This window comes from Kalmanozyma brasiliensis (assembly GCF_000497045.1).
Source record: "Kalmanozyma brasiliensis GHG001 unplaced genomic scaffold PSEUBRA_SCAF19, whole genome shotgun sequence".
NCBI classification, from domain to species: Eukaryota; Fungi; Basidiomycota; class Ustilaginomycetes; order Ustilaginales; genus Kalmanozyma; species Kalmanozyma brasiliensis.
The window spans coordinates 121631-147414 of NW_015961958.1; the positions used below are offsets into that span (position 1 = coordinate 121631).

The 25784-nt window shown below is 58.5% G+C and overlaps 13 protein-coding genes and 1 non-coding gene across 14 annotated transcripts; 7 read left to right on the top strand and 7 right to left on the bottom strand.

Moving 5' to 3' along the window:
- Positions 1 to 403: 403 nt before the first annotated feature.
- On the bottom strand, positions 404 to 1837 carry PSEUBRA_002390 (Helicase, C-terminal; the record flags this gene model as incomplete). The annotated part of the gene is made up of 1 exon (XM_016435555.1): positions 404 to 1837. The coding sequence occupies one exon, from the start codon at positions 1835 to 1837 to the stop codon at positions 404 to 406; it is 1434 nt and encodes a 477-aa protein (XP_016292987.1).
- A 330-nt stretch (positions 1838 to 2167) lies between these two features.
- On the top strand, positions 2168 to 3841 carry PSEUBRA_002391 (DNA polymerase subunit Cdc27; the record flags this gene model as incomplete). The annotated part of the gene is made up of 1 exon (XM_016435537.1): positions 2168 to 3841. One exon carries the CDS (start codon positions 2168 to 2170, stop codon positions 3839 to 3841), a length of 1674 nt encoding a protein of 557 aa, XP_016292988.1.
- An 82-nt stretch (positions 3842 to 3923) lies between these two features.
- PSEUBRA_002392 (uncharacterized protein) lies at positions 3924 to 4481 on the bottom strand (the record flags this gene model as incomplete). The annotated part of the gene is made up of 1 exon (XM_016435556.1): positions 3924 to 4481. The coding sequence occupies one exon, from the start codon at positions 4479 to 4481 to the stop codon at positions 3924 to 3926; it is 558 nt and encodes a 185-aa protein (XP_016292989.1).
- A 321-nt stretch (positions 4482 to 4802) lies between these two features.
- On the top strand, positions 4803 to 6461 carry PSEUBRA_002393 (Eukaryotic initiation factor 3, gamma subunit; the record flags this gene model as incomplete). The annotated part of the gene is made up of 1 exon (XM_016435544.2): positions 4803 to 6461. One exon carries the CDS (start codon positions 4803 to 4805, stop codon positions 6459 to 6461), a length of 1659 nt encoding a protein of 552 aa, XP_016292990.2.
- A 193-nt stretch (positions 6462 to 6654) lies between these two features.
- PSEUBRA_002394 (Acyl-CoA dehydrogenase/oxidase, N-terminal) lies at positions 6655 to 7986 on the bottom strand (the record flags this gene model as incomplete). Its single annotated transcript, XM_016435557.1, has 1 exon — positions 6655 to 7986. The coding sequence occupies one exon, from the start codon at positions 7984 to 7986 to the stop codon at positions 6655 to 6657; it is 1332 nt and encodes a 443-aa protein (XP_016292991.1).
- Positions 7987 to 8421: 435 nt separating this feature from the next.
- Positions 8422 to 10482, top strand: PSEUBRA_002395 (Helicase, C-terminal; the record flags this gene model as incomplete). Its single annotated transcript, XM_016435547.1, has 1 exon — positions 8422 to 10482. One exon carries the CDS (start codon positions 8422 to 8424, stop codon positions 10480 to 10482), a length of 2061 nt encoding a protein of 686 aa, XP_016292992.1.
- Positions 10483 to 10564: 82 nt separating this feature from the next.
- Positions 10565 to 12784, bottom strand: PSEUBRA_002396 (uncharacterized protein; the record flags this gene model as incomplete). Its single annotated transcript, XM_016435549.1, has 1 exon — positions 10565 to 12784. One exon carries the CDS (start codon positions 12782 to 12784, stop codon positions 10565 to 10567), a length of 2220 nt encoding a protein of 739 aa, XP_016292993.1.
- A 759-nt stretch (positions 12785 to 13543) lies between these two features.
- PSEUBRA_002397 (Small GTPase superfamily) lies at positions 13544 to 14230 on the top strand (the record flags this gene model as incomplete). The annotated part of the gene is made up of 1 exon (XM_059464841.1): positions 13544 to 14230. One exon carries the CDS (start codon positions 13544 to 13546, stop codon positions 14228 to 14230), a length of 687 nt encoding a protein of 228 aa, XP_059321268.1.
- Positions 14231 to 14507: 277 nt separating this feature from the next.
- Positions 14508 to 15230, bottom strand: PSEUBRA_002398 (RNA polymerase II subunit A; the record flags this gene model as incomplete). Its single annotated transcript, XM_016435563.2, has 1 exon — positions 14508 to 15230. The coding sequence occupies one exon, from the start codon at positions 15228 to 15230 to the stop codon at positions 14508 to 14510; it is 723 nt and encodes a 240-aa protein (XP_016292994.2).
- Positions 15231 to 15724: 494 nt separating this feature from the next.
- On the top strand, positions 15725 to 15796 carry PSEUBRA_006462. Its single transcript has one exon. It is a non-coding gene; the product is annotated as a tRNA-Thr (tRNA).
- A 426-nt stretch (positions 15797 to 16222) lies between these two features.
- PSEUBRA_002399 (Glycosyl transferase, family 8) lies at positions 16223 to 17263 on the top strand (the record flags this gene model as incomplete). Its single annotated transcript, XM_016435535.1, has 1 exon — positions 16223 to 17263. One exon carries the CDS (start codon positions 16223 to 16225, stop codon positions 17261 to 17263), a length of 1041 nt encoding a protein of 346 aa, XP_016292995.1.
- Positions 17264 to 17437: 174 nt separating this feature from the next.
- PSEUBRA_002400 (Single-stranded nucleic acid binding R3H) lies at positions 17438 to 19504 on the bottom strand (the record flags this gene model as incomplete). Its single annotated transcript, XM_059464842.1, has 1 exon — positions 17438 to 19504. One exon carries the CDS (start codon positions 19502 to 19504, stop codon positions 17438 to 17440), a length of 2067 nt encoding a protein of 688 aa, XP_059321269.1.
- Positions 19505 to 20687: 1183 nt separating this feature from the next.
- Positions 20688 to 23366, top strand: PSEUBRA_002401 (Peptidase C19, ubiquitin carboxyl-terminal hydrolase; the record flags this gene model as incomplete). The annotated part of the gene is made up of 1 exon (XM_059464843.1): positions 20688 to 23366. One exon carries the CDS (start codon positions 20688 to 20690, stop codon positions 23364 to 23366), a length of 2679 nt encoding a protein of 892 aa, XP_059320735.1.
- Positions 23367 to 23502: 136 nt separating this feature from the next.
- On the bottom strand, positions 23503 to 25647 carry PSEUBRA_002402 (uncharacterized protein; the record flags this gene model as incomplete). Its single annotated transcript, XM_016435559.1, has 1 exon — positions 23503 to 25647. One exon carries the CDS (start codon positions 25645 to 25647, stop codon positions 23503 to 23505), a length of 2145 nt encoding a protein of 714 aa, XP_016292997.1.
- Positions 25648 to 25784: the final 137 nt, after the last annotated feature.

The following is a 25784-nucleotide window of genomic DNA, read 5'->3' on the forward strand; positions in this document are numbered from 1 at the left end:
CTTGTTGAATGGTGATTGCGTGCGTGACTGTGTGATAGGCTGCTGCTGCCCGGACGAAAGCCGAATGGAAGCAAATCGATCTTCCAGCCGCTCCTTCGCCCTCGAATTGCCGGCAAGAACGAAGCCGACCAGCGCTGAGGGTTTTCAAACTGAATGGCCGCCGCCACCCGCACTTTCAATTCAGCCCACGCTTCAGCCCCAAGTCGAATACAAATTAACTCCGTGAATTCAAGCGGGCGGCAATACTGAAAGGCTCACCTTCAACTCTAACATCTTGAAACCTAAATTGGGACCATGGCCAACCCTCGTATTTGCGCAACCACACACACACAGACGTTGACGGTGGCAGGGTATGTCTGTTGGATTGTGGTTTGCGGACAGCTACAGGCGTGCACTATGCACATCACTTGCCAATCTGCTTGAGCGCCTCCTTGATCGTGTACTCCATCTCCTCCAGATCGTTGGTGGCCACGCGCGTGATCTGACACTTGAGCGCCTTCTCGATCTGGTCCATGTAGCTCCAACTCTGCTGGTCGTGCACAAAGTTGATCGACACACCCTTGCGCCCGAATCGACCCGTTCGACCGATACGGTGCAGGTACGTCTCGGCATCCGCTTCGCCCGTCTGCGTCAGCGGCATGTCGTAGTTGATCACCAGCGTCACCTGTTGGATGTCGATACCACGTGCGATGACGTTGGTCGAGATGAGCACCTTGCTCTTGCCGTCACGGAACGCGTCGATAGTGCGATCACGGTCCGCCGTTTCGAGTCGGCCGTGCAGCGAATCGACCTTGTGGCCTTCTTGCGTCATCTTTTGTGCAATGCGGTCGGCCGTCTCGCGTTTGGCGCAGAAGATGATACTCTGACCAATGGTGAGCAGGTTGTAGAGCTCGACGAGCACTTCATACTTGTGGTTTTCGTCCTTGCAGTCCATGTAGAACTGCTTAATGCCCTCTACGGACAGCTCCTCTTGCTTGAGCCGGATCTCGTTGGCGCCCGGTGCGATGCGCACTGCAAAGTCGTACACTGTGGGAGGGAAGGTGGCCGAAAACAGCACCAGCTGACACGACTTGGGCATCGTGTTCTTGACTCGGATCGACTGCTCACCCAATGACTGCTGGTCGAGCATGTTGTCCGCCTCGTCGAGCACGAACACCTTGATGGACGCCGTCTCGATACCTTTGCTCTTGATCATGTCGAATGTCTTGCCTGGTGTACCAACGATGAGCTGGGCCTGAATCTTCTCGCCTCGCTTCACCTCGTCGGGCAAGCAGAGGCAGGTGGTGACGTTGGTGAACTTGGACATGGTGAGCACGACATCCATGATCTGACGCGCGAGCTCTCTTGATGGTGCCAGTACGATGGCTTGTGGCTTCTTGAGGTCGTAGTCGATCCGTGACAGCATGGTGAGGATGAAGGCGGCCGTCTTTCCCGTTCCTGATTGCGATTGGCCGATCATGTTCTTGGGTGGGTTCTGCAGCAGCAATGGCAGCGCTCTCTCTTGGATCTTGGATGGCTTCTGATACTTCATGGCGTAGATGCCCTTGAGAAGGTTCTCGTGCAGACCGAGCGCCTCGAAGCTCTTGGCCGAGTAGAGCGGCGAGTTGGGGTCCGCCTGCTGATCGGCCAGCGTCACCTGGACATCGTGTGATGATTCGCGCAGATTTGATTCGACGTTGTCCTCCTTGGTGCTTGCGGAAGCGTCCCCGCTGGGCTTTGCGTCCTTGCCCGACATGAGGCCCGACATGCCGGAGGCGATCTCGTTGACCTTGCTGTCTGTTGCGGCTGCTGCGGGCGCAGGCGCAGGCGCTGCGGCCTTGTCTTTGCTGTCGCTCATCTTGCGTGATCGAAGGAAAGCAACCTTCTTGACCTTGTCTTGGTGTTGGTGTGGAGAGAGTGAAACAAAGTTGTGCTCGTGCGTGCGTGATCGATTCAAGAAGTTTTGAGGCCAGCCGAGCGATCTCACATGTTCGAAAAATGCGCTGTCCAGAGTGTTGGTTTGGGACGCGCTACGGAGAAGCTGCAGCAGCTCAACGCGTAAAATAGCGCGAAGTCAGCCTCATACAAATCAAAGATGCTTAACGTCGATCCTTCACTACCTTGCAGGCCTTCGCTTTGGACACCACGTTCAACCCTCACACAAGGACATCAAGCGTCCTCGGCAATCATGGCGGATCCTTCGTCACTGCTGAAGACATGGTTGCAGCGAGACAAGAAGCTCGTGACCTATCGCCTGCTTAGCCGCGAGCTGCGCATTCATGTCGACGAAGCCAAGAAGGCGCTCTCCACCTACTTTGAGTCGCAGAAGGACAAGTCGGACATTGACGCCACATACATCCTCATCGGTCGGCCGACAGCGCCTGTCGAGGAAAAGCCCGCTGGCAACGTAGCATTTCAGGGAGAAGGTGACCAGGATGATGACAAGCTTGTTGGATCCTCCTCGACGCCCGGCTCTTCTACGGCGCCCGCTCGCAGCTTCCTCGACTCCCGAGTGACACGCCGCCAGACTCAAGCTGATGTTGCGCGCCAGGTCATCCGTCTTGTGCCGGTTGAGCAGCTGGACGAAGCACGCTCAGCCATGGAAGAAGTCACCTCCTGCCACATCTACTCAATATCGCCAGGCCGTCTCCGTGATGCCGCGCAGCTCACAGCAGTCCAGCACGACTTGCATCAACAGCAGAAATACGTTGACACTTGGCAGCAGACCAATCGTGGAGTCGAGTTAGGCGTGATCCTCAACCCATCGATCAAGGACAACTACGATCCGTCCAAGGCGATCCCGAGTCTGGGAGCTGCAAGTGCGCCTGCTCTCGGTGCGAGCAAGGATACCAAGTCGACAAATAGCAGTGCGACCAAGAGTCAAGTCAAACAGGAGCCAGACGTCAAGCCCTCGACGATGGCAAAGGCATCGACAACAGCGCCTTCGGCCTCGGCTGGCAGCAAGAAGAGCGGCCTGGACTGGAGTAAAGCAAAGTCGAACCAGTCCGACTCGAAAGCAACCGCTGCTGTCAAGAGAGAGGCGCCCAGCTCTACCAAACGCCCATCAGCGAGGAAAGCATTGTTGGGAAGTGACGACGAGGATGATGACGACAACAGCCGACGCAAGCCCATTCTCGTCGACGATGACGATGATGATGACGACGACAAGCCCGCGAAGCTCGGCTATGCGGACGATGACAGTGACGACGACATTCAGATGACGGATCCAATTCGAGGCGCGGCGCCGAGAGGCACGGGCAAGCGTGCGGATGCCAGATCGCAGACCAAGTCGCAACAGGCTGCTCAGCGCAAAGAGCTCGAGGCGATGATGGACACGGATGACGACGACGACGGTGTGCAGATTGTCGAGCCCAGCGGCGCCAAAGATGACACTAAGACGGGCCAAGGCAAGGACCTCGAACCCGACGTCGAGATGGCCGACTCGACCGTCACAGACACCATGAACGGCACAGCCGCACCCAAGCGTCGCGTGCGCAAGAAGCGCAAGATCGGCAGCAAAAAGGTGCGCAGCAAAGACGAACGCGGATACACAGTCACCAAGACGGTCGACGAGTACGAGTCGTATTCGTCGGACGAGTCGGATGCGCCCGTGGTGGTCGGGTCGAAGCGTGGAACTGCAGCGGCGAAACAGCAACAAGCAGCAGCGTCAAAGGAAACGGCAGATTCGAGATCCACATCGACCTCTGCGAGTGCAAGCCCGGCTCCTTCCGCGCCCGCCAAGGCGACGCCGGCATCCAACAACTCGACGCTGCGCAAGCCTTCTGGAGGCGCCACACCTACACCGGCCAAGAAGGGTCAGCAGAGCTTGAACAGCTTCTTCACACGCAAGCCCAAGAATTGACGCCTCCGCCACAGCTTTCTGGCTGCTACACATTTGCAATTGCCATACCATTCTTTCATTGCAGCATGAACCAGTGTCGTGGCTATGACTGCTGCATGCTTTCTGGTTGTGTCGTTGTGACTGCTTGTGTCGGATCTTCCGTCGAAGCGCCGGTCTTCTCCCACGGCTTGAGTGGTCTGTCCATGCTGGCCTGCGTTGGAGGCTCTTCGTTGATCTTGAGTGGAATGTCTCTGATGCCCGGAATCTGATCTGTCTTGCCCGTCGTGATGAGCTCGACGATCGCGTCGAACGATGCGGGATACGGCTCCTTGTCCTCCTTGTCCGCCGTCTCGGCCTGTGCTGCCACTGCTGCCCCGCCCACCGCCCCACTCGCCGCCGGTATCGAGGACTGCGTCGCCAACCACGCCTTGTAGTCCGCATAGTCCACCTGGTTGCCCGTCTTTTGCGACCAGAAGAACACCTTGGCTCTGCGCTTCGTCTCTTCGATCTGTTCCGGCGCGACACCTGACGATTGCATGGGCCCAATGATGGTTTGGATGCCCGCTTGGAATTCGGCGTCTGACTCGTCGAACTGCGTCAGTGCGGTGTATACGGCCTCGCGGTCGTATGGCACGGTGGGCTGTGATGGTTCGACTTCCATATTGGTGTATCCTTTGAGGTTCTGCGTATGTGTATGTGCGTGAGTGGTGAAGGGCTCAAGGGTATGTCTCTGATGATGGTAACAAGTAAAAGACTTGCAAGACCGGTCTGTGCATGCTCCCGTTGCCGGCAGAACGGCGCAGATCATCAACGCGAGGGAACGAGTGGAGGCGAGCCTCAACCTGGCGATCTCACACTTTAGGAATTAATTTTTGAGAAGATTTGCCTTTTTGACGTTTGTCGTTCATGCCTCCTTCCTTGCGTTCCATCTATCAATCACACCACACCCATAAGCAGAGGGCCGAAAGCAACGAGAAGCATCATGTCCGAGTCTGCGACAAGCTCAGCTCCGGCCGCAGTGCCAGCTCCGGCTGAAGCGGCCGAGGCGGGCCCAAGCACTCCCACCACAAAGCCGAACCGAGGCAAGCAGCAGCAACCTCGCCAGCCCCATGTGCCTCAACGCCTCACCTCCGAACAGCTTCGCAAACGTCTGCACTACATCGCCTCTGGATCGACTGTGATTCTCAAGATGCCATCCGGTCGCACCAAAGCCGCTGAGATCATGCCGGGCAAGCAGGTCAGTCTGGGCAAGTTTGGCAGTTTCAAGGCGGACGACCTCATCGGCATGCCGTACGGGTTCACCTATGAGATCCAGCCGGACTCGACAGCGAGCACGCAACAGGACCAAGCACCGAGTCAGAACGGCAAAGGCGCGGAGAAGAGCAGAGCCCCAGCTGCAGCCGGAGGATCGCTCAAGCTGGTGATCAACCGCACGCTAGGCGATCTCGAGACGGAAGCCTCGGAAACCGTCGAAACCACCGCAACCAACGAGCACATCAACGACGACGGATCCGCGCAGAAGCTCACCTACGTCGACATCCAACAGCTCAAAAACCAAGGCATCTCGGGTCGCGAGATCATCGAGCAGCAGCTAGCCAGCTCCGAGTCGTTCGCCAATCGAACCGTCTATTCGCAAGCCAAGTACGTCGCGCGGAAGGAGCAGAAGCATCTCAAGCTCTTTACGCCGCTCCAACCGGACTTTGGCAACGTGTGCGACTTTTGGTTTGACAAGTCGCCAGAGAAGATTCGGTACATTCGCAAGGATGCGCTCTCGCAGGTGTTGAGTTTTGGAAGTGTTCGACCGGGGGGACGGTACCTCGTTGTTGACGGTGTGTCTGGTCTGCTGGTGGGGTCGATTCTGGAGAGGCTTGGAGGCGACGGCATGGTCATGGCGATCAACGATGCCGAATCTCCACCTTCTCTCGACATCGTCCCTTACTTCAACCTGCCACCTTCGACAACGCGACACGTGCTCAAGGTGATCAATTGGGCAGCCACCGAGCCGGACTATGCACCCGTCTTTTCCAACCAAGACATCACTTCTGCCACCATCACCACGCGGTCCGTCAAAGACAAGGCGAGGGATCGCAAGCGTCAAGCTGGGTTCCGAGAGATCGACCGCATTCGCACCGACTTCTTCGCCGGCGACTTCGACGCGGTTCTCATCGCATGCCATTACGATCCAATGAGCATTCTGCGACGACTCAAACCGCACCTCGGCGGATCGGCAAGTGTCGTGGTCCACAGCCCCTATTTGCAACCCTTGGCAGAGGCGAGCGCAAAGATGAGGCAGGACGAGGAGTTTATTAACATCAGTGTCACGGAGCCTTGGTTGAGGAAGTACCAGGTGCTGCCGGGCAGGACACATCCGGAGATGACGACGAGCAGCACGGCCGGATTTATTCTGCATGCGCTGAGGGTGTTTGGTGAGAAGCAGGCGTTAGAGATGCGCAAGGAGTACTTGGCCAAGCTGGAGCAGGAGGAGTCAGAGTCGGATAAGCTTGAGGTACAAGGCGAAGAGAAGGAGGAAGGCGAAGGGGTCAAGCGGGCGCAGGAAGACGACGGTGCTGCTGCTGAAGAAGAGCGAGATGCGAAGCGGGTCAGGATAGAAGAGACAACAGAGGCTGAGGCCGTCGCATAGACGTCTTGTCATTCACAGCAATCAAACCTTTGGTCAGCTTCGTCTGAGAACAACACCACCGTCATCCTCCGACAAGCACTGAGACGCTTCAGCACAGCTTGAGGCAGGCACTCTTCCCTCAAAGCCACAGACGCAGAAACATTCTGACACATGAAAACTGACAATTTCTCGGCTCTACATCTAGCCAGCCGGTTCAGAACTTGCTCTGAGGACCGACGAGCTTCAACTGCTGTCTGACGCCCAGGTCGAGCATGACGTCTTCGCTTCCACCTGGGATGGTCATGCCCTTGACCTCCCTGTAGATGCGTTCGATTCTCTCTCCGGTTCCGCCGACGGTCAGTCCCATTCCTCCCAACAGATGGAGCGACTCCCTAACAACGTGGTCCAGGACGATCCCCGCATGCGCCTTGAGCAACGCGCAGGTTCCGCCGGTCAACAAATTCGATTGTGGGATGGTCAGGTTCATTTGTTGGAAAACAATGCTTTCCACCCACGCCTGCAGGGCTTCCACTTCGCGCGCCATGTGGCCGATCTTGTAGCGCACCACCGGCTGCTCGATCAGCTTCTTGCCAAACACCTCGCGACGACGAGTATGGGCAATGGCATCCTCGAGACACACCCTGGAAAGACGAAGGGCCGTGAACGCGATGGTCATCCTCTCATGATTGAAGTTAAAGAAGACGAGCCGAAGGCCGTCGCCCTCTTTGCCGATCAGGTTCTCGACGGGCACCTTGACGTCGTCGAACTCAACAATGGTGGTGCCGGAGGCGCCGCCGGGAAGCATCTTCATCTGCTTGGTGGTCACGCCGGGACCCTTGGGGATCAGGAGCAGCGAGATGCCCGAGGAGTCGCCTGCCTTTCCGGACGTGCGGACAGCAGTGGTGAAGTAGTCCGAGTAGATGCCGTTGGTGATCCACTTCTTGCTTCCGTTGACGAGGTAGTATTTCTTGCCGTTCTCCTCGATGAGCTTGGCCTCGGTGCTGAGGTTGGCGACATTGCTTCCTGCGAGGGGCTCGGTGATGGCGAGACAAATTCGCTTCTTGCCCGAGAAGATCTCGGGCAGCCAGCGCTCCTTCTGCTCGTCGCTACAAAAGTGCATAAGGGGACCCGTTCCGTAGGTCAAGCCACCCAGAAGACCCATCATCACAGCGCTAGCGGCGCGGTTGAGTTCGTCCCAGATAATGTAGTCGTGGATGTTGCTCCACTCGTCCATCTTGATCCCGGCTGGCAGGGACACGCCCGCGCGCTCCGCAATCTTGGCGATCTTGGGATCGACATGGACACCTGTGGCGAAGGCAAAGAGAACACCGTCCTTGGCACAACGCTGATAAGCCTCGTCATCGGTGATGCGGCCGGCTTCGACGTACTTGGCGCCGATTTTGACGATGACCTCGTCCGTGAAATTGCGCGCCCACTCGCGCAGCTGCACGTGCGAGGGCGAAGTGAAGATCGAGGAGGGCAAGCCCTGAATCCAGGGCGCCTCCGAGAAGGGCACGGTGGGCTTGGTGAGCTTGATCTGCGACATGATTCGTCTCGGGATGCGGGGAGGTGGTGGTAAGGGAAGAGGCTGGTCAATGCGGGCAGAGGTGAGAAGTTGCGAGCAAGCCAAGCGAGGCGGCAAGCGGCTGGCACGAGTGCGGGGGAAGGCCAAGACAAGTCTTGGGCAGGGTCTCAACCTTAGCTTGGCTGTTGGTGTGAATGCGCGCCACTCAGGTGGGCTGCTGTCAATCAGCTGCTCTCGGCCACGAAACGCTTCCGGAAGCCGGTTCGCACGCTGCTCGAAAGCAAATCGAATCACTCTAACACCTCGAGCCCAAAATTCCCGGACTGAGCGGAACACGGAAGTCTCAGCTGGACCCTCTCCTCACCACTTTTGGCTCAGCTTCACTCCCGACTGCTTACTCTTCTCACCATCTTGGGCTACGTGCGACGAGCTGTTCAGGCGGAAGCGATCGCAAACATGTCGAAGCAGCCCCTCTCGGTGGCGGAAATCCTCGAGAAGCAAAAGCAGGAGTCGGCGCTCAAGCCACGCTTCCTATCGAAAGCCGAGCGAGCAGCCAAAGCGCAGCGAGAGAAGGAGGAAGAAGAGAGACAACGGACGCAAAAGCAGGAGGAGGAGCAGAAATGCCGGATAGAGCTTGAGAAGCAGGCTCGCTCGGTCGCCTCGTCTTCGAGGCAGCCCGCATACTCGACAGGGAGAGAAGCCGATCGACGCCATCACACCAACGGAGATCTGGATTATGGCAATGCGGATCCTCGAGCGGGCGACCACAGAAGGAGGCCTGTCGCAAATGGACGAGATGAGGGAAGACATCGCAACGGCGACTCACACGCACCAAACGGAGCCTCCAGCCAAGCTGCAGCGAACGGAGAGGCGGGTGAAGGAAGCGCATCGCTGAACGAATCCGAACAATCCGCCATCCGACGTCGATACCTCGGTCTCAAGGACGACAAGAAGAAGCCAAAACGCAAGCCCAATGACAAGAAGTTCGTCTTCGACTGGGGCGAAGAAGATGACACCGCCGTCGAGTCCCTTGCCGTGCAGATTCAGTCCGAGACCAACGGCGGCTCTGCTTCCGCCTCGACCGCCTCGACCCGCTACGACCCGCTCGATCGCCGCTTCGACGACAAGCACTGGACCGAAAAGACGCTCGAGCAGATGAAAGAGCGCGACTGGCGCATCTTCCGCGAAGACTTTGGCATCTCTGCTCGCGGCGGTAACATTCCTCGTCCGCTCCGATCGTGGCGCGAGTCCACCATCCCCAAGTCCATTCTTTCCACCATCGAAGAGGTCGGCTACAAGGAGCCCTCGCCTATCCAGCGACAAGCCATCCCGATCGGCCTGCAGAATCGAGACCTGATCGGCATTGCGGAGACAGGTTCCGGAAAGACCGCCTCGTTCCTCATCCCCTTGCTCGCGTACATCTCGAAGCTGCCCAAGCTCAATGAGCACACCAAGGCGCTGGGTCCGCAGGCGCTCATCCTGGTCCCCACGCGCGAGCTTGCACAACAGATCGAGACGGAAACCAACAAGTTTGCTGGCCGCCTTGGGCTGGGTTGCGTATCGATCGTCGGTGGACGCGATATGAACGACCAGGCGTATGCGCTGCGCGACGGCGCCGAGATCATCATCGCGACCCCTGGTCGGTTGAAGGACTGCATCGAGCGCCACGTGCTGGTGCTGAGCCAGTGCACGTACGTCGTGATGGACGAGGCGGACAAGATGGTGGATATGGGTTTCGAGCCGCAGGTCAACTTCATCCTTGATTCGCTGCCCGTGTCGAATCTCAAGCCGGATTCTGCGGTGGCGGAGGACCCGCTGTCGAGCGATGCCACGGTGGGGAGGTATCGAGTGACGATGTTGTATTCAGCAACCATGCCGCCGTCGGTCGAACGTATGGCGAGGGTGTACTTGCGTCGTCCTGCCACAATCACGATCGGCGACGCCGGCCAAGCAGTCGCGACCGTCGAACAGCTCGTCGAATTCCAACCTTCGGACGAAGCGCGTCGTTCCCGCCTCACCGCCATCCTCCAACGCTCCTCGCACCTCGTCCCCATCATCGTCTTTGTCAACCAGAAGAAAGCCGCCGATCAGCTCTCGACCTACCTCGCGCGTCAAGGCTTCTACATCTCCACCCTGCACTCTGGCAAGACGCAGGAACTCCGCGAAGAAGCCCTGGCCCAACTGCGCGATGGCACCACCCAAATCCTCGTCGCCACCGACCTGGCAGGTCGCGGTATCGACGTCCCCAACGTTGGACTGGTGGTCAACTTTGCCATGCCCAACAACATCGAGGCGTACATCCATCGCATCGGCCGCACGGGTAGGGCGGGCAAGAAGGGTACCGCGATCACATTCCTCGATCAGGCAGATAGCGATTTGTTCTGGGACCTCAAGCAGGAGTTGACCAAGAGCAAGTTGAGCAGTGTACCGCAAGCACTGGCGAGACATCCGGCGGCCATGCACAAGCCGGTCAAGAACGAGGGCAAACGGAAGCGCGACCGTGAGGACGAAGGATGATCACTTCGATGCAATAGAGTCGTTCCGAGTCGTTTTATTCGGGTGACTGTGACAATGTGAAATTTGTGAGACGCCGGGGAACTCAGGTCTTGGTGACGACCACGACCTTGTCCCACCACGCCATGTCGAGCTCCTCCAGCTCGATCGTTGTCGCCTCCTCGCCCTCTCCCAGACCAGAATCGATGTCCGACTCGCGCTCGCGCGCATCGGCCACGCGCTCGCGCGCATCGGCCACGCGCTCCGCCTGCTGCTCCGAATACCACTTGACAAACCACCGGAAAAACTTGATCGCCTCCTGCACCTTGTTTGCCAACCAGCACGTTTTGGCTAGCAGAAACAGCGCTGTTCCCTGCACGCGGCTTTGCATCTGACGTATCGCTGCTCCATCGCTGACCTGTTCTCCGCCGGCCTCCGCGTTTGGCGTGAACTTCGCCTTCCCCTTCCCCGCCTTGGCACGGGTGTCTGGGCGCAGCGCATCGGAAACCAGGCCGAGCTCGGTCCCCGCCTTGACCGTGCTTCCTTGCAACAACCACATGGTGCCGAGGACCAACCGCAAACTTGTTCGTCGCAACAGACCCTCTGCACCCGCTCCACCCTGCACGTCGGGCAATGCAAGCACCGCGGACACAGCCTTGACCGCCTCTGTGAGCTGCGCCTTGTTCTCGGGGGTCAATGACTTGGTTGTTTGCTGGTGTGCGCGAGCGAGGCGTTCGAGCATGGGCACGTGGTCCTGCGCCGCTGCGGCCAGTGAGGCTGCCGAGGGAAGGCGCAGGGTTTCACGGAAAGCACGGTGCGGGAACGACAGCGCTAGAAGCGTGTCCACCATCAGCCCTGTGACCAGGTCTGTGCGGAAGAAGGGCGAGGAGAGGATGGTCGGTTCGCGTGTCTTGGCGGGCGGACTGGTGGTGGTCGCGTCGGAGGGCGTGGTGGATGCGACGGATGAGCACGAGGCTCGTTCGGCCTTGGATTTACGTGGTGACGTCGGCTTTCCAGATGCCTGCGGAGAGACAGGCGACGCGGGCTGCTTCCCGCGATCAGGTGTGCCATTGTCCACGCTCATCTCCCGATCCTCTGATGCAGCAATGCTCTTAGCGAACGACTCCATGCGCAACTCTGTCTCCGCGAGCACCTCAATGATGTCTCTCTGCCCCGCATCCAGCTCTGCGCTCGCCGACCAATCTGTCACCGCACGGCTGAGATAATTCGCCTCGTGCTGTGGTTTGAGCTCTGCAAGTCGGCGATTGATGTGACCGCGGAGGTTGAGTGCGTCGATGCGCAGATCGATGTTGCGCTGACCATCCCGCCTGGCGAGGATGCGGAGTGCTGAGCTGAGCGAGTCCTTGGCCCGGCGGATGATGGCTTCTTCGTCTGGAGAAGCTGATTTGGGGGTGCACGATGTCCACTGCTGCGATGCGCGCTCGACGAGCTTTGTTGGGTTCGTCTCCAGATTCAGCGCTTGGGAAAGGATTACGTCGACGTCCTTGCCGGATGGCGCTGCGTGGGAAGTGGCTGTGTGTGCTCTCACAGCATCGATGCAGGCTGACCTGAATTGCTGGCCAGCTTGAACAAGGTGGGCTGGTTCGAACTCTGGCACATGCTTCGAGGTGGCAGTGTGCTCGCTGCCAATGCGTTTGGCCCAGAAGCTCTCCTTGCCAGCCGGAGCGGAAGGCGGAGCCGGAACGTGGCGAGGCTTGGCCCTGAACTCGGAAGCGAGATCGGCGAGCTTGTCGTCGGGTAGCAGCTGGACCAGCTCGAGATCAGCTTCCGATCCGAGCTTGAAGCGATGCTCGAAACGCTCGCAAGCCTGCACGTAGGCTACGCGGGTCTGTTCGAGCGACTTTTTGAAAAGAGCGTTCCACTGCTGACTCGCGGTGACTTTGGGTCGTTGGTGCCAGTCCGGATCGTCAGCGATGATACCAGCGTTCTGCCTCTCTTCCTCGATGTAGGCGTAAATATCCGCTGTGTCGAGGTGGAAGTCGTTGAAAGGTGCAACAGGGGTCTCCTTGTCGAGGTCGGCGTGGAGTGCGTCGATGGCCGCATCGATGTTGGCGGCACCGGACTGTCGGGCCAAGTAGTGGTGGAACAGAGAGATAAAGTAGCCAAGAGCATGATCGCGTGCAGTTGAGCCACGCTCAAGTACGAGCGCTTCGACCTCGACCTCCTCCTGTAGCTCGCCGATGGCCTCGGGGTTGTATCCTTCTTGAACGGACTCGGTGACGTGCCAGTAGACGAAGGGCTGAAGGCATTGCTGCAGCTCGTGGTAGATGGCCGGCTTGGCACATTTGATGAAGACGGCTTCCATGATCAGAGACACTGAATGAGACCGTTTTGCCGATGTGACCTGGAAGAAGCAGATTGAGACTCAGAAGAGGGCCTTGCTTTTATGCACTGAGCAGCATCGTTGGGGTCCGTGAGCGCAGCAATCACGACAGGTTTGAGCGCTGCTCTTGACGGTGAAGTTGCCTCGGACACTTTGCTGCGCTCACTTCATCGCGGAAGAAGCTTGTGGGGCAAATGAAGCTGTGACGAGACGAGGCTCGAGAGGGCGAAAGTTCGAAGGATGAGGAGGTGGTTGACAGGTGACTGCGCAGGACAAGCTCTAAACCCACTTTTGGCCTCCACACCAACACTATCCCGTGCAATTGCCCGAAGGTGTTAGACTTGCTGTCTCCATCACGTGAAACTGACTCGCCTTTCTTAGAAGCTGCAGCGCGTTGAGTCTGACTGCAGCTCTGTTTCAGCAGAGAGCAACACCAGCCTCTCACGAGAGACAGCGGGACGAGCTGAGATAGAGATCTGCTGTGCAGCTGAGAAAGTGTTATTTCTGCACCTCAGGTCCCGAAGTACAGCAACCAAGAAGCACATCCTTCCTCTTGACAACCACGCAGCATCACGTCTCGATCAACCAGCATCCAGAAGCACACCACTCACATCTCGTCCCTATACCATCTTGCACGCTCGCATCCTCCCGGCATCGATCATCGTCCGAACGCATACCCACCCACACACGCACGCACTCGACATTGCGGACTCACGCTCACCTAGCCCTCCCTCGGTCACAATGAACGGCTACAACAGCGGCTCGACACTATCCGATGCGCCGCCCGGTCAAGGTCAGATCCAGCAGATCCCCGGTCGCCCACAGATCGATCTAAAAAAGAAGCTTGTCGTCGTCGGTGATGGCGGGTGCGGCAAAACATGTCTCCTGATCGTCTACTCCCAGAACAAGTTCCCCGAAGAATACGTTCCCACCGTCTTCGAAAACTACGTGCCCATAATCCAGTTCGAGGGCAAAACCATCGAGCTGGCGCTGTGGGACACTGCGGGTCAGGAAGAGTACGATCGCCTTCGACCGCTCAGCTACCCGGAAAGCGACGTGATCCTCATCTGCTTCGCCGTGGACTTTCCGACGAGTCTGGCGAATGTACAGGACAAGTGGTTTCCAGAGATCAACCATTTCTGCGAAGGAGTGCCCATTTTGTTGGTGGGACTCAAGACGGATTTGCGGAAGGATAGGAATAGTCTGGCCATGCTGCAGGCGCAAGGGAGCAAACCGGTGACACCGGCGCAGGGACAAGAGGTAGCGAACGAGATCGGAGCGGCGAAATACGTTGAGTGCTCGGCAAAGACGAGGGAGGGAGTGAAGGAGGTCTTCGATAGCGCGATTAGGGAGGCGTGTCGGAAGAAGGGGTGGGGAAGGAGAGGTGGCGGTGCAGGAGGCGCAAAGAAGAAGTGCGTCTTGCTCTGAGGAGCAAGCATCAGCATCCTTCTGCACGCAGTAGAGACGTCGTGGGCCGCATTCGCATCGACTTCAGCGGCCCCATGTCAAGCCTGTCAGCAGCAAGGACCAGCCTCGCATCCAACTCAACAGCATTCTCGCGCTGGTCATCCAAGTTACCCCTGTCTACATTCACACCCCCCTTTCATGTTCCTATCGTCTCGCTCATAGCATCCCGGCATCGTGGCATTCTCTCTTCGGCGCGCGTAAATCTGTCTGTGTTTTTGTCACGTTGTGATTGCTTGCATCAGTAGTACGCAACAGTATGCAAAATCGCATGCGGGTACGTCTGCTGGTGATGCTCGAGAATCCCGTCCATCTCGGCATCTACATCGCCCGCGCCCGCGATCGCATTTGCCAGATCCAATATCGCCTTGCCCGCAGCGACCGCCTCTTCGTGATTATCCTTGATCTCGACATTGATCACGTGTACTGGCCTGTTGAGCTCGCCGCCTCTCCCGAAAAGGTCCTCGCACACCGCGTCGAAGCAGCGTTCTTCGCAGGTGATGACGATGTCGGCTGCATATTTGGTCTCCTGCCACCGTTCTGGTGCGCGCTTGACATCCTTATTCCTGTTGAGCATCGTCATCAGCCCGTTCGCCCAGTACAGGCGGGGATCTTTGGAGTTGAGATCGTCGATAATGTCGGTGTACGCCGTGCCAAAGGGGTAGATGTTGGGCAGGTTGATCTTGGGTCCTGGCAGTCGGACCGCTGACCCCGTGCCGGCCGAGGTGACGTTGAATCCGGATTGGGCCAGAAGGGAATGCGCCGCCATGGATCGGTTCTGATTCGAAGCACAGACTACGCAGAACATGATGTTGGTATCGGGATTTGCGCCTGTGATCACGCCGTTGACCCCCGCCGCGTCGACCGTCGTGGGTGGGGCTGCTCGGGAGGACGAGGATGCGGGTGGATACGGCGGCGTTGTCGAGCCTGATGCCGAGGGCTGTATTGAGTAAGGATTCTGCATGACTTGCTACCAATTGTGTGTGGTTGCCCCCGTGGATGTAGACCTGGCGAAGGAGACAATGAAAGCGATGATGAGCTGTGCGGGAGCTAGCGCGAGCCTGTTTGCAGGGAATCGATCGTGGGCAATGCTGTCCGAGTGCGATAGTTCGTGGATGCTATGCGTGCAGACCAGCGATATTCAAAAGATGTTTGGCCCTGGTTGAGTGCGAAAGTGGCTTGTAAGCTGATGTGTCCAGTAAGAGGGCTATGATTCAGGATGAGGGCCAGATGGTGATGCGAAGATGAGGAAAGAGGGTCCACAGCTTCGACCTTCTGTCGGCAAACGGAAGATCCAGAGCGAGCTTTATAACGGTCTCACATATTTCTCGGATCTCAAACCGCCTCTTCTTCGTGAGAAGCCTGTCTGGGATGACATGCTGTGCCTTGTGTTCTGCGAAGTTGCAGGAAAGGGTGGGCGATATATGTATGCAACTCATCGGCTCCCCTTCAACAATTGCCTCCTTAGCTCAGCGGTAGAGCACTTCACTAGTAATGAAGAGGTCAGTCGTTCGAGTCGGCTAGGAGGCATTGCTTTTTGTCCCCTCCATTTTTGCAAGTCCATCGTTGGATTTACAGCATCTTGGATCGCTGACATGATCGCCCGAGGAACAACGACCGACTAAGCCGGCCAAGGCGCGAAAAGGTGCCCTACTAGGCTGAGGATGCCTCTGCGATGAAAAAGTCCGCGGAAGAAGTGGATCATGTCAGTGCTGCAGATCGCTGATGAACGTGGCTAGGAAATTCGTCTGTGCCGTGCATCAGATGTGCATAATTGCGTAGTCCATCTCGGAAGGGCGAAATGAAGAAGAGGACCCTTGATGGGATGGGTAGGAACGACATCGACTTTTGACCCCGAACTTCGCCCGGTTGCCCTCTCCTTTCCATCTGACCTCCGTCCGTCTTCACGACCACCTTCCTCCCGGATCCACCTACTAGACGCTGCTCCATCTCACTATGTCGATTGGCGACGACAGCTCTGCACCGCGGTGCGCGTGGGCAACGCTGCTCACGTCGGAACACCTGCTGCCCGGGCTCATGGTCTTCGCACACTCGCTGCTCGTGCAACACGCATCCGCGCACCCGCTGGTCATCATGGCAACCGCCAAGCTCTCTCCTCGTGCCCGCTCCATCCTCTCCTCCATGCTCCCTTCTGGTCGACTCATCATTAGGGACATCGACCCGATCTACCCAACCTCGATCGCGACCGGTCTGGCCTACACACGATTCAACGAGGTGTGGACGAAACTCCGAGCGTTCTCCCTCACCGAATTCTCCCGAGTCGCGCTGGTGGATTCCGACATGCTGGTGCGCCACAACATGGACGACCTCTTTTCGGATCCGTTTGTGTTTGGTACGGAGGGGGAGTGGATTGGAGCCTCGTGGGCGTGCACTTGCAACCCGAATCGGATTGCTACCTACCCGGAAGAGTGGATTCCTGCCAACTGTGGGTTCACTCCCCAATGTCTACCCGAAGCCGCATCATCCTCGACCATTGTGCAGCCGGACGAGTCGACGCCCCGACCTGCCAGACTCATCAACTCCGGCCTTGTCCTGCTGACCCCGTCCCAGGCGACGATGGATGAGATGGTCGAGGCGATCAACACCGACCCCCGTATCCCAGAATATCGTTTTCCGGATCAAGACTTCCTAGCCGACTTCTTCTCCCCACAACCCTCCAACCCAAGGCAACGAAACATCAGGTATCTGCCGTACAAGTACAACGCGCTGAAAAAGCTCCGCATCGTCCACCCGAACATCTGGGATGACGAGGTGGCGACCAACGTGCACTACATCTTGGACAAGCCCTGGACGCTAGGTAGGCCAGGTGGGCGGGTGAACACCGAGGGAAAAGATCCCGATGCCGTGGTTCACGGTTGGTGGTGGTCCGCATTCGATGACGTGCAGAAGGCGAGGGTGGACGGCGCCAAGGGATGCATCAAGGTCGCCGAGGAGGATTGGAAGGACTGCGTCGAGAAGTATATGACCCTCGACTAGACGGTGATGCTCAGTCTACAACAGCACAACATGCTTTCATGCTCGATATTCAAGAAGACAAAATCACATTCGTTCACAAGCGCCTCACAACTTGGAAAAGAACGGTGACGAACGATTGCCTTAGGCGCTGCTGTAACACCAAATCATACAAAGTGTCTGCAGAAGTGATGCCATTTACTGTCCATCTTTGTCCTCGGCACCCGACGCCCGCGGCGGGGACAACCACGCCGGCCTCGCAGGCAACGAGGGATGCGACACTGGCGCCTTCTTCTTGCCACCCCCTCCGCCGTTAGCCGGCTGACTGGTGCTCACACTGCCTGACCCGCTCACGCCGCTAAAGCTGGCGGAGCGAGAAGATGTAGTGGATGAGATGGAGCTGACGCTCATCGCGTCATCCCTCGCCCCACCTCGGCTGTTGCTCCTTGTGCCGCCTCCACGTTGCGAACTGGCGCGACTGCTGTTGGCGCTCCGCGCGCTGGGCGCAAAGGGTTGCTGCCCAAGCTGGGTATACTGCGGCGAGAATGCAGGTGCGGTCGGTGCGTAGGGGTTGAAGCCTTGTGGGATCTGCTGCTGCTGATTGAGCATGAAGAGCGGCTGTTGGTATTGCTGCTGAGACTGATGCTGCGCCCAAGCGTTGACGCCGTGCATGTTTTGCTCCTGACCGACTCGCATTGCAGCCGACGGACCGGCTCGAGACCAGTCCCAAGCGCTGGATTGCTGTGTACCTCTAAATGCGCTGTTCATCCCATCTTGTCTCGAGCCGCCCAGTGCTGGAAAGCCGTCGTTCTCTCCACCCTGACCCGGTTGAGGCCACAGTGATTGAGAAGATCCTTGCCCGTTCCACTGCATTGGCTGACCCATGCCACCCTGTGGATATGACGGGGCATGGCTGACTGAGGGCTGGAACGCCGGTGCGGTTGACCTCAAATTGGGGTTCGAATGCGGAGCGTGCGCCGGAGGAAAGTAACCTTGAGCGGTGTGTCCTGGCAAACCCAAAGGGCTCGACTGCTGCTGTCGTCCGAATGCAGACGAAGACGCGATTGGCATCGCGCGGCTGAAGTCCATGTCATCGTTGTTGCTGTCGTTGGCAGAGCCTGCCCTGCTCTTGGCGCTTCCTCGATTGCGTTGAGAGGATCCGTCTTGGCTTGTCACAGAGGAGCTGGACGATGGCACTTTCTTCACGCGAGGGGCTGTGGGTGCACCCGAGACCGAGGCAATGGGACTTGAAGCGGCTGAGACGGAAGACGATCCATTGCTGTCCAGCGTCGATGATGCTGCCTCTGTCGTCGAGTCGTTCTCTTTGCTTGCGTCGAGCGGTGGTGTCGCCGAGGTAGGAGAGGAAGCGCCGCTCGTGGCGACGTCACCAAAGATGCGTGCACGGGCGGCCTTGTAGGAAGCCTCTCTTTCCTCGAGCGTCATATCTTTGCGTGCCTTTGCTTTGTCCGAGTCGCTGTCGCCGTGATCGAGGGAGCGCAATGGTGACTGACGGTTGCTGGAGGGATCACGACGCATAATCTTGAACCCGGATTTGGGCGCGGACGATGCGCTCGACTGGAGACCAGCTGGTGCAGGAGCTGGCGAGCCGGTCGAGGATCTGGAGGGCGACGAGTCGGATGAGCCGGCGAAATCAGCTACAGCAGGATGCATGTTGGCTGGATCGATACAACCTTGCTCAGCGAGGTGCTCGCGGGCTCGGGCCGAGAGGAGGGCCGAAGGATGCGAGGTCGACGATGTCTTGGTGAGAGTGATGCAGTGGGTTGCACGATCGAGCTGATGGTGGAGGCCGAATTGGTCTGCACATCGATGAACAAGCAGACGCTGGTAGGTGTTCATTGCGCCGAGCTCGAGGCTGTCGCGGGAAGCGTCTTGCACGAAGGCGGCCATTTGATTCTCGTACTGGCTGAAAAAGATGCGATCGTCTCGTTTGCGGATGGCTTGTAGGATGGTGTCGTCGACTGGGACCAGCTCGGAGGACGACGATATCGATGTTGACTCAGTAGCAGGATCTGCGCTGCCAGAAGCGACCCCTGCTATGAATGCCAGATCTGGTGATGCTGCATCAGATAAAGCATCTTTGTTAGATGTAGGAGGAGCGATCGTTTGCCCAGATAGGAGAGCGGATGCAAAGGAAGCCTTGGCTGGCTTGAGCGGTGTCTTATGACTTGCTGAGACCGTGGCGGCGTCCGCCGGCCTCAAAGAGGTGGCAGCTAGGCTGTCTGCAAGACCATCCAACTGTGTCATGATGGGAGTAACGCCTGGGCTTTATAGCCGGGTGGTGTGCGAGGTGGAGGTCGCGCTTGGATTGTGAGGCCGGGTAGCCAGATCTGATGGGGTCCACGTCAGCGAGACTGAAACATGATGGCTTTGCTTGTATGCCGAGTAGTCTTGGATGCGGCGACGGCGAAAAGGGGTGGAGCAAGCAGACGTAGCTGTTGGAGAAAGACCGCAAAGGACCGTAGCTTGCCGAGGCGTGCCGAGCAGAGCTGGGATGTGGGGACGAAGGGAGAATCGCGCCGGGTTTTGATATGCTGTGGAACAATGCAAGTATGCGGACTGTTGAATGCGAGGATGGTGGTGGTGCAGCCGAGAGAAGTATGCGGAGGTGATCAAGGAGAGGTGGAATGGTGCATCGTTGCTTGTCGTGCGTGTGACTTTTGACTTTTTGACAGGTTGCTGCGACTTTTTCAAAAATTTAGCCTCGGGGCCACCAAAGCTTTCAGCCCTCTGCAAGGCAATCTACGTGGCTATTCAGCGCCCTGCGGACATGGTCACCCTCATCCTCTGCGGTCACAGGCGCAGATAACTCGAGCCCTCTGAGAACGTCACAGCCCTCATCTCGGCTGCATGCGACCCATCCTTAAAGGGACAACAGCCGCACTTCATATGGTACGCATTTATTTAAAGATGTTAGATCCATCGACAACCTACCTCACGCGAGCTGGCTCGGGTTTCTATCGATCTGGCGGTCAAGTGTGACGATGAGCAAAAAGGTGGAGAAAAGTCAAGAAAATCAATTTAGGTCTGCAGACGGTGCAATTGAAATGATCTCGCCTGCACATCGCAGCAGCAGCAGCAGCAGCAGCAGCAAAGCTCGATGACCAATTCCACAGCAAACAGAGCACGCAGTCACACCTTCGCAGCTTTGTCTCTTTCCTTCTCAACTTGCTCACACTCAGCCCGACTCGACCATCACACTCCTTGTAATCCCTTTCGACATCGACGGGACCCTTTCGCGAACCGTTGCAACTGAACAACGTTCTGGCTCGAGGCGCTTGCATCCATTCGATCGCGCATACAACGGCATCAAGAAACTACACCAATCGCTTGCACTTTTTCGACCTTGCCTGAGCCAAGATCGAATCCTTCGGCATTCCACCAACACAGTCTCAATCGAGCTGTAGACTTCGCACAAATCATCAATAGCATGGCTCCTTCGATGGCAGAGGCCAGAGTGGCCTCTCACGGCTCGGCAGCATCGACACCGATCTCACATGACACTAAGGCCTCCTCGTCAAAATCTTCTTCCGGACAGGCACCAGCCAAGTCGCAAGATCTCGATCCACAACCACCATCTACACCTTCTTCGAACATAGCATCATCATCCAGACCAGCAGCATCATCTTTACAAGCCACTTCGAGCGTCCACCCTCCCTCTTTCGTCTCGGAATCCTTCGTTGACAATGGCGAGGCGCCCGCAAGCTCTTCAGCGCAGGCTTCACCCAACCCATCCGAAAGCGGCGTCATGTTGCGGCAAGCAGGTCAGCTATCGCCCCGCGCAAGGCAAAAGAGAAGCGCAGCATCCCATCAAGACGCTCCAACAGCCGCATCCTCCTCAAGAACCAATCAGATCGATCCCTTCTTGCAAACCATCCACGACGCTCCCGAATACGGCGCCGCCTTCCGCCCTCCATCTCCGTCCTCAGCGCCTGCTCTCACCCTCTCCTACCGATGTCGGCCTGCCTCCCAATTTCCAAACTGGGCCTCCCTCTTCGACTCTCTGCCAAAGCAACAACCACTCTCACTAGCATCACGCACCTCGGAAAGCCCTCCGGCACCCTCCACCATCTCGACGCATCCCTCTTCCCCTCTCACATCTGAGCATCCCGACCTGGCTGCCTCCTCGCTCACAGAAGCGACCAGCATCGCCGCTCCCGACTCGCAATCCTCGTCCGCCATCGGAACTCCTCAACTCTCGGCTCCCAAACCCGCGTGGGGGACGCCCAAGTCGTGGGCCGACACCCTCGGTCGCACCGGTCTCCACTCCAAGGGTCCCATCGGCGTCAGCGTCAACGTTGGCAACGAGCATGCCTCCACCGCTTCCGACATCGGCTCCCCCTCGGCAGCACGCTCTCCAAAGGCCACCAACGGCAAGAAAGCCGGTCGAAAATCGGGCGCTGCTCAAAGCAGACCTGCCGTCATGAGCCTCGAGCGACTGCTGGCCGATGCTCACACTCGCTTCGACGCTCCCGTCACCCACCCTCGAGGTCTCGTCAACAAGGGCAACTTTTGCTTCGCCAACGCCATCCTGCAAACACTCGTCTACTGCGCTCCCTTCTACAATCTCTTTAGCCTCATCGGACGAGAAGTGCCCGCCGACTTTGGCAACGCTACGCCGCTCATGGAAGCCGTGATCCAGTTTCTGCGCGAGTTCCTTCCCGTCGACTCCTCCCACTCGCTCGACTCGCCCCACCTCGGCCACGACGCTTCCATCGCTGCTGCCTCCGAGCCCTTCGTTCCCGAGTTTGTCTACGATGCCATGCGTCTCAACAAGCGCTTCGACCAGATGCGCCGCGGTCACCAGGAGGATGCCGAGGAGTTCCTCGGCTTCTTCCTCGACACGCTCCACGAGGAGCTCATTGCAGCACAGCGCCGATCCGCCATCAAGCTGGCTCAGTCGGCCGGCGGACCCAACGGTATCCTCTCCAAGATGTCGGAGGAGGAGAAGAAGCTCAACGGTGTTTCCGACGATGACCTCAGGCGTCTGGGTGTTCGCGTCAACAAGGAGGCTAATGCCTCGGGCGAGCCTGTCGGTCTGGGACTGGATGCGGCCTTCGACGAGGACGACATTGTCGAGCGCGAAGTCATGCGTCCCGGCAGTCCATCCGAAGAAGGCTGGATGGAAGTGGGACAAAAGGGCAAGACCGCCTTCACACGCACCACCTCCACCTCCGAGTCGCCCATCACCCGCATCTTCGGCGGCAAGCTTCGCAGCGTGCTCAAAACCCCCGGAGCCAAGGACAGCGTCATGCTCGAACCCTACCAGCCTCTCCAGCTCGACATTCAGCCTGCGCACGTCCAGTCGATCGAAGACGCGCTTCTGCAGCTCACCGAGCCCGACATCATCCATGACGTGTGGTCGCCCTCGCGCTCTGCCTTTGTCGATGCCACCAAGCAGTTCTTCATCGAGTCCCTCCCGCCCGTGCTCATCATCCACCTCAAGCGCTTCATCTACGACGAGATCGGCGGTGTCCAGAAAAGCCAGAAACCGCTTTCGTACGGAACCACGCTCGAGATCGCCCCCGAAGTGCTGAGCCCTGCGATGCGCTCGCAGCCTCGCCCGCGCTACCGTCTCTTTGGCATTGTGTACCATCACGGCCGCTACGCTAGCGGTGGGCACTATACGGTGGATGTGCTGCGCCCGGATGGTCACTCGTGGCTGCACATTGACGATACGATGTACCACACTGTTCCGACGGAGCACATTGTGCGCAACGCGAGCTCGGTCAACCGGGATTATGGGCATGATGGGCTTGCGTATCTGCTGTTCTATCGGCGGGAGTTGCCGGGTGAGGCAGAGCAAGCAGCTGCAAGTGCGCAACCAAAGGAGGCGGCCTCGGCCAAGTCTAGCCCCCCCACAGCGCAGGTCAACGGCACCCGCACCGTCGCAGACGTTCAAAAGCCAGCAGCCGCACAGGCATCGGTCAAGACCAAGCAACAAGCCCCGCAGCACAAGGCCCTCTCGGGTGCCAAGACGCCCAACGGCGCCGGCGCCAATTCGGCAGCTTCATCCCCGCGCATCGCGCACGCCTCTCCCAAACCGGCTGCAGTGCCAATCACGGCCAACAAGGCCGCTAAAAAAGTCGTCCCTGGTTGGGACCGCTAAGTCGTTCAATTTGTACTCCATTGCAATTCGCATCGCATTTCATCCACACATCGTTTCTTGCGAGAAAGTTGAGGCTTCATAGTGGGTCGTATTACAGTTTGTCAGATCAGAAAGTGTTCGTGTGGGCACAGTAGCTTTAGGATTCGGCGTCGATCGGAACCTGGCCTGCGGGGATGGGGGTGTTGCCCATGGGAGCGGCAGTGCTCTGATCTCCGCCACGGCCACGGGCGTCGCCGGGGTAGGACGCGTTCGCTGTGTCGTTGGTGGGTGGGGCGGAGAGGTCCAGGTTGACGGTAGAGGGGTTGGCGGGAGGCAGGGTGGCACCGGGCGCTGCGACGGGTGGGATGTTGGGATCGGGAAGCGGGTTGTTTTCTGGATCGTTGACCACGTCCTGTGCTGTCATTGGCATGCCTGTTCCGCTGACGGCGGTGGGAGTGGTGGTGGTGGGGGTGGTCGTGGAGCCGTTGCCGGTGGTGGGGGCGGGAGTGGTGGTCGAGCCAGTACCTCCCGTGGCAGGCGTGGTGGTGGAACCAGTACCACCCGTAGCCGGGGTGGTGGTCGACCCGCCACCAGCAGCAGGCGTCGTCGAATCAGCCGGAGCCGCGGGCGTCGCAGGCAGGGGCACAGCAGGCGTGCTCGGCGTAGCAGGCGCACTACCGTTCGGCGAAGCAGGCGCATCCCAAGCCCTAGGAATCAGCGCAACAGGCAAAATCCACGTCGCACTCAACACCACTCCCTGCCCCTTGTTGAAGCTCTTGATAGTGTCCCAGCTCCAACCGATAAACGTACTAATATACCCGGTGGTAGGGGCGATCGCCTTCAAAATGACGACCACCGCAGCGAAAGAAGCAGGCAGACCGGCAGGGACGTTGTTGAGGATGTAGGTGAGGCACTTGTTGATCAAGTTGGCCACTTTTTCGGCCTCATCGACGTCGCCGTCCAGCTTATCGAGGACGGGTTGGGGCAGGTAGAGGTTGTAACCCCACCAAGAGGCGTGGATGGAGACTTTGGTGGAAGAGGGCACCCAGACACGCTTCTGACCGCCCGCAGCGGGCGTTGTGGCAGGCGCACCTTCGACAGGAGCCGTCTTCTTGCCCCACGGCATCCAGCTGGGCCATTTGAGCTCGAACGACGTCGCGTTGAAAGCGGCATTGGGGTCCGTGTAAGCGGAGAGCGAGAGGTAGTTGGGGGTGATCTTGCTGCCAGTAGTCGAGGAAGACGCAGACTGTTTGTGGCTGGACGACTTCTTACCGAGCAGCTCGTCGAACTTGTACTTGGCACCGGCGCCGATCTCGTCGAACAGACTCTGCGAGTTGCCGTTGAAGAAATTGTTGTGCTGCAGCACCTGGGTGGGGACGACGACGCTCTTGGCGAGCGTGACGTTGGTGCAGTCGATATCGCAGGAGAGGGTGATGGCGTTCCACAGACCGTCATCTTCGGTGCCGGAAGCTTGGGCGGACATGGTCTCCTGGCCGGGGATGCGGCCGAACGATGCGCCGGCAGGCAAGCCGTCGAGCGAGGACCAGACCGTACCGACACCTGTCCAGCGCTCCTCCTCCGCGCGACGGCGGACGACTGTGCCGCTGGGAACGAAGGCTGCAGTTGCGCGGTTGGCGATCTTCTTCGCCTCCAGCACTTCGGCCTGCTTGCGCAACGCGTCGCAGTTCATGATGCTCGAGTCCGAGATGAAGTCGATCAGATCCGCGTTTGACACACGACTGAAGAAAGGAGGACCCGGCTTGAGCATCGATGCGATCTTCTGTGCCACCTCGTCGGGCGTCAGCTGCTTTCCGCTCACCGAGAACTCGGCGGCAGGAGCGGAGGATGTACTGTAGGCACCAGTGGATTGACCGCGGGCAGGAACGCCAGGGTAGCCGTGGCCACCGGTGAACATGCGCGATTTGGGCGAGAGGAAGGCCGACACGTGCGGGTTCTCGGCCAGTCGGACGGTCTTCTTCGTGGGAGAGTGCTGCTTCATGTGGGTGAGAGCAGACGCTCCGGTGTACTGAGGCGAACCGCGGAACTGAGGGTCCGAGAAGTCGGGACGTTTGGTGACGCCGGGGGTGGAGACCTCCTTGACGGCGGCGGGGAACATGGCGGATGCGCCGGTGTATTGGGGACTGCCACGGTACTGCGGGTCGGAGAAGTCAGGACGACGAGTGACGCCAGGGACAGAGACTTCTTTGGCTGCCGCGGGGAACATCGCGGAAGCACCAGCGTATTGCGGGCTGCCGCGGAACTCAGGGCTCGAGAAGTCGGGTCGCTTGGTGATGCCCGGCATGGTTGCGAGTTGTGTTGAAAGAGATTCGGGGATATGGAGAGGACGCCTCGACCGAGTTCTGCTCGCGCTCGGTAGCTGATCGACTGGGAGGGATGAATGCGATGGTGCGAAGGGTTGTCAAAGGAAGGAAGGATCGG